The 6,132-nt window shown below is 39.8% G+C and overlaps 1 protein-coding gene across 1 annotated transcript in view; it reads right to left on the reverse strand.

Moving 5' to 3' along the window:
- The window catches only part of LOC102206834 (sodium channel protein type 5 subunit alpha-like), a 261,018-nt gene that overhangs the window by 24,586 nt on the left and 230,300 nt on the right, over positions 1–6,132 (reverse strand). The window contains exon 26 of the mRNA XM_013915747.1: positions 1,828–2,103. Coding sequence (XP_013771201.1) covers positions 1,828–2,103 — 276 coding nt within the window. The remainder of the gene's footprint in view (positions 1–1,827; positions 2,104–6,132) is intronic.

Here is a 6,132-nt window from a genome sequence, read left to right on the forward strand (position 1 = left end):
CAAGCTAGGCGAGTGGCTCCAGCAGATCCCGGGAATAACATCGGAGATCTCTGTCCAGAAGAGCGCAGTCCTGGGAACAGCTAAGATACTGCGCAGAACCCTCAAGCTCCCAGGCCTCTGGCAGAGGACCCGAGCTTGAAGGATAAACCGCCCGCAGGGGCGTGCTGGGTGTTATACATATTTAATTTTTTAAGTATAATTTTTTTAATTTGTTTTTGTTTTCTGAGTGTCTTGTGTTTTTATTGCTTTCTTACTGCCATATGTTTAAAGTGTTTGATGTTTATGAAACCAAAATTCAATAAATATATGTTTACAAAAAAGAATTCATTCAATGGTTTTCCAGCGATCATGTTTACAGACAGAGTGAGGCGCATGCATGGAAACGCTGCCAACAACAAAACCTGTTCGTTGGAAATAACTAATCAAAAATATGTGAGTCTAAATAAATTCATGTCCGGAAACACAGATGAAGATTAACGGCTGTGACTGACCGTGAGAGGTATTATTTTTTAATAATAACCTCCCAACAGATTTTCAATTATTTTTCCCATCAGTACCTCTCAGTCATTCACAGCTTATGTGTTACTTATTCAAATTGCAGTTTGTGTACCTGCCACTTACTGTAGGCAATGTGAGGTTTAAAACTGCTCTCATAAATGACAGAGAGGACAGAAGGCTGTGGAACGAAAGCAACGTTAACAGGACAAAGAGAGGCAGGCAGAGTGGACAAGTGGAAAAGACAAAAGCAAGAGCAATGAAGAACAGGTGTGGGAGGAAAATTAAGGCGACAAATTGATGAAACGAAAAGACGAGATCAAGAGAGAGAGGGACGGGAGAAGCGGAAAAGTCAATCCTCCTACGGCATGTGGAGGAGACTCTCAGCTTTAATTTGTTTTGAAGGAGAGGATTTTTCACTTTGTGCCTCGATTTCTTCACTCGAACCTCTTTGTTTCCCTCAAAGCTTCACACAGGCGCCGCAATGACAGAATTTTGTTCTTCGTTTTCATCTGCGGCTCTGCCTCGTGATCCTGTTTCAGTGTGTGTGTGCTACTGATTGTTTTGCACAGCTGCACTGAGATCTGTAGGGGGTAGAACTTCCCAGGGAACGCGTCTTCAAACAGGACATATAAAAAGAGTAAAAGAACCGCGGCTGGCGTGGCAAGTCTGAAAACATCCTACACATTTCCTGTCGTGTCACTCTCTCCAGGTCTCTGGGTCTGAATGCATTTTTTGAAAACACAAAGTAGGCAAGGAAAGCTGCGACCCACGCCATAAATAAAGCACTGGGGGTGCTTTTAGGTGTCTAATAACAACTTAAAAGTGACCTTTGTGAAAGGTCACATAATGAATCATGACTCACTGTGCAGCAAAACCCCAAGCTGGCATCTCTCTTTGCCAACTGTGAAAATGGCTTTTAAAAAAAGTGCTCCAACTTTTTCTCTCTACAGAGCACAGAAGCACAGGCAGCGGTGGGAAATGTGGGAAACTTCCATTCTGGCCTCATTATGCATGATAAGTCTGTGCATATTCACCGTGCATCATAATTATCTGGCTACCTTATTAAATTAATGCAAACGTGAAAATGTTGGCCAAAGGGCCGCTACTAGAAGCTTTCTTTTATTTAACTAACCAGGATCTGTGTGTACATCTGTATTTTTATACCTTAGTAAAAGAGAGAACCTTGGCACACGTTTGACCAGTAAAAACTGAAAATAAATCTTTCATGGAAACCAAAGAAACCTAAGTAGAAATTTGAAAAGCCAAAAACAAAAAAAGTGGAGATCATAAAAGTCTCTGATTCCAATAAGTAAACATAAAGTATCTTACCACTTGTAGCAGGGCCAGGTACCCGGCACCCACGTTGTCAAAGTTGACCTTGACTTTGCTCCAGTAGTGCGTCGAGGTGTCGTTGTGGGTCTCGCACTGCGACTTATTGGTGATTGCAGAAGCGTCGTAGACTTGGCCCGTGCTGTTGACGCAGCGACCAAACTTTCCAGCAAAAAGGTTGACGCCCATGATGCTGAAGATGAGCCAGAAGATGAGACAGACCAGCAGCACATTCATGATGGAGGGAATCGCGCCGATCAGAGCGTTGACCACCACCTGCACGGAAACCAGCATTCATACGTACAGACAAACCATTTACATGTGGTCTCTAGTTAAATGTTAAGGTTTCAGTGTGTTGCTGATCAGGTGATGGCGGAGCAAACCAAAATCAACATGCTCAAACAGATGGATGAACCCAGAAACTGATCAGAGACCAGAGTTAGACCAGACAACATCAGTGTTGCCAACAATGAATGACCACCTGACCAACACATTAATTTAACAACACAGCACGCCATGCAGTTGGATGATAGACAGTATAAAAGATGGACATGTAAACTGTGAGTCACCCATTGGTTTATCAAGTCCTGTTTTGAACCCTCAAGATGAGCATTGGTATTTTAAAACTGGTGACAAGTGATTGGTGTATCTGACTGTGAAAGTGTATAATCCTCCTTTGTGACACTTTTCATGGACCAAAATGTACAAAACCGACTTCATTTCCCCCCAATATGACTACAGATGAGCGACCAAGCCTATAAACTCTAGGGGTGCAACGATACACAAAATTCATGGTTCGATTCGATACTTTGGTGTCATGGTTCAATATTTTTTTGATACAAAAAAATGTTCATGCCTTTTTAATTTGTCATTTATTAAAATTATAAATATATATTTTAGCTCAAAAATACAGTTTTTAAATTTAATGTTGCTGAAACAAGAAAATAATAAAAAAAAAAAAATCTATCTGATGGAGAAATCAGTCATCTTTGGAAAAGAGAGTTTATTACAGAGAAATGTCTCTTTCCAAAATAAAAGCTATACTATACGCTTCTTCTGGGCTACATTCTCAGCAGCGTATTAAACATATCAGGTCCCCATGAGGAGAATCCTGTGCTAACGGCTGTCTAAATGACTCGGGTAAAGTTTGTAGCATGCGTGCTTGTTGTTTTTGTCTGCTTCCACTTGTCTTTGCACTAGGATGCTGTCGGTGTAAATGTGCAGTCATATTCGTTGTGTTCCCACTAGTGCTGTCAGGGTTAATCTCGTTAAAATGACGTTAACGCCATAACGCGGCAAATCTCCCTTAACGAGTTACCGCTGGACGGCGTCAACACGTTAACGAGCTAACTGCGCTAACACAGTAGTTCCCACCCATGTAATTGAGCATTGCGTGGCACATCCGACATACTGTTTTACTTTTGTCCATGACTCGCTTACCTTCAGGGTCATACGTCACATGAAAACCAAGATAGTTCCAAACGCCAGATCTGAACGAGGGTGGGGGAGGTTCAATTTGCCATGTTGCAATGAGCTTAGCTTCTGTCTTGCTAGCTTGCGCTGTGCTCAGTGGATCTGCACTCGACAGTCCAGCCTAGGCGGAGTAGTCGAACGCAGATCCACTGAGCTCTCAGCACAGCCAGCATCGTCAGAAGAAAAGTTGCTAAAATAAATAAAAATTTTGGTATTGTTCGATACATATGCGTACCGAACCGAAAGCACTGTATCGAACGGTTCAATACCGATACAAGTATTGTTGCACCCCTAATAAACTCATCAGGAAAGTGTTTATTTGCTTCACTTTGTGGACTCGGAGGCTACGTCCATCTTCTTTATTGTCTTTCAGTCGGATGTGACAGAGGAAAAAAGTGACAGTTTAAATTCGACGTTGGGTCGAGAAAAGGCTGCAGAGTTGTAAATCACTACGGCAACCATTGGTTGCTTTATTAAAGTATATTTCGTGACCAGTTGGTGAGTTGTTGCTTGCTGTTGCTAAGTGAAATTGGTCAGAAAGAGGTATACAGTGCTTTTCTTGGTCTTCTATGTGGAAGATCCTGACTCGCTGAAACTAACAGATGTACCACAAAATGAAACCGTTCACCTTTGAAGGCAAATGATTATCCCTTTGCAGTAAAGCTGGCATTTTTCATGATTGTGCAACCGATTTCATACAGTAACAGCCAGCAACTTCCAGCAACCATTCCCCAACCAGTCTGAGAATACTCATTTTTCACAAGCAACCTGATGCTGACAGCAGATCGCCAGCCTGTGAAACTGAGGCCTAATGCAGCATCCAACACATATGGGAGAGAACACAGTTTCTAAATACATACAGTATTTAATTAATGTGACATTATTTTACTAGTTAATCAAAAGTTTGTGTTTTCAATTGTATGTCTTCATTTTTTTTTTCAAGAAACTGACATTTTTCAACACTTAAAAATGTGAATTTCTTGAGTAGATTCATCCGACATGTTTATGTTGATTTACACTCTGGAATTATTTGCTAGCATTTCTTTACAACCTTAAAATCCCAACTTCTTTAAGTTACATTTAAGTGTGGCATTGAACGCCCTAATTCATTTTGGAGTTTTTAAATCAGACAGTGGATCTATACATAATGTTCACAGAGGTTTATGTGACGCAAACCCGACTTGAAGGCACTTGAAGTTTGTTTTATTAAAGGGTTGCATACAGATACTATGCAGTTCAGTGCAGGTTAAAGAGGTTAGTTTGCAGTGTTCTGACAAAGATTACAGTGATGCAGTATCGGGCTGCTTATATCTAGGGTTGTTACTAGGTTACATCAAATCTAGCAGACATTAATTTATATTTAAGTTGATGATGCTGATTAGATTCACCCGCTAAATTCTGCCTTTGACCTTACAGTGTCCACTGGTTTGAAACCAGCCATGCAGCTCGTGTGACTTGTTTAGGTTGAATCCTGTACGTCATGATTTGATTTATTTTATCAGCCTTTTATAAAAAAGGAAAGGCAGTGTGAACTCACATGACTGTTTTCGCCAATTACTTGATGAGTCCTGACATGCAAGAAGTAGAAAATTCTGCTCCCATGTGAAATAAATGCAGTGCCATTAATCACTCGGTTCTCCTTCATTATGTGATTTTTATTTTTCTGAGAAATCCACCGTCCTGCTTCCTATTGTTGCAGATCTATAGACGGCGGTGAGTCAGCTTGTGTGTTTGGTCGTCCTCATCTGCACTCACAAAGCACATTTACGTCTTGTGGTTTTTTTATACCCAGAATACCTTGCTGAGTAAGCAATGTGATGCTGAGTGCTGAGCATTTTTAAATTTAACACAGAAAATCATCTGTTTAGTCTTCCAGAGAGCGAGTCTGTCTCCTGCAAACCCCAAGCTGCTGTTTGATGAACTGAAGAGTTCAAGTATTCTTTAGGTTTAATAAAAAAAACAATTATTTTATGTGTTAAATAATTGTTATGTTAACCCCAAAATTAATTCCATGTTTTTAAACATTATAAGGCCACATATTCTCTTGTGAGAGCTTTGATACATAAAAGCTTTCCTCACAAATTCCCACCATTCACATTGCCCATTTACTCAGTTTTGTAAGTTTTATGTTTGTTTTTCATGTTTTGAAATATATTTCTACACAAAAGAATTGAAATCAAAATTGTGAGAATGATTTTCTATGAACTAAATATAGTTTTGTATTTTCTAAATTTGTCATTAAAGTCTGACGTTAGTCTTTTTGCAGGACAGGGGCTTGGTTTCCAAATATTTACCCACAGCTACGGCTAATATTTGAATGTAAGTGAAAGGAGTGTGTTGTCAGGAACATTCGTCCTCATTTCAGGAGACTGTGTTTGCAGGACACCGACTCTGTGCTATTCACAGTAATACTGGTGACAGAAACACAAACAGTAACTTCATATTTGTCTCCTGCTCACAAAGGCTGATGGACATAAGTTAACATGAAAGAGAAATCAGAAAAAATACACATCAAATTCACAGGAGGCAATAAAACAACACAGCAAAAAGAAAGAAAGAACTAAATTCAAAAGAAGATGAACCCGTCAGAGAGCAGGAAGCAGAGAGTAAAGTTTAATATGAAGTGACAGATAAGAAATGATAGGATGACACACGGTGAGAAAACACTGAGGGGATGTTCATTACAAACACACCTGGGCACAAACATGTCCTCACTTCAGTTAGTTGATTTATCTTCCTTTATATCTAAATAATTCAGTTCAGTCAGTAATTCTAGAATTTTCCAGAGAACAGATTAGCTGTGTTACACTAATAAAAACTGCTGTAATAATA

The sequence above is a fragment of the Pundamilia nyererei genome, unplaced genomic scaffold, assembly GCF_000239375.1.
Source record: "Pundamilia nyererei isolate P.nyererei 1_Seehausen unplaced genomic scaffold, PunNye1.0 scaffold00357, whole genome shotgun sequence".
NCBI lineage: Eukaryota > Metazoa > Chordata > Actinopteri > Cichliformes > Cichlidae > Pundamilia > Pundamilia nyererei.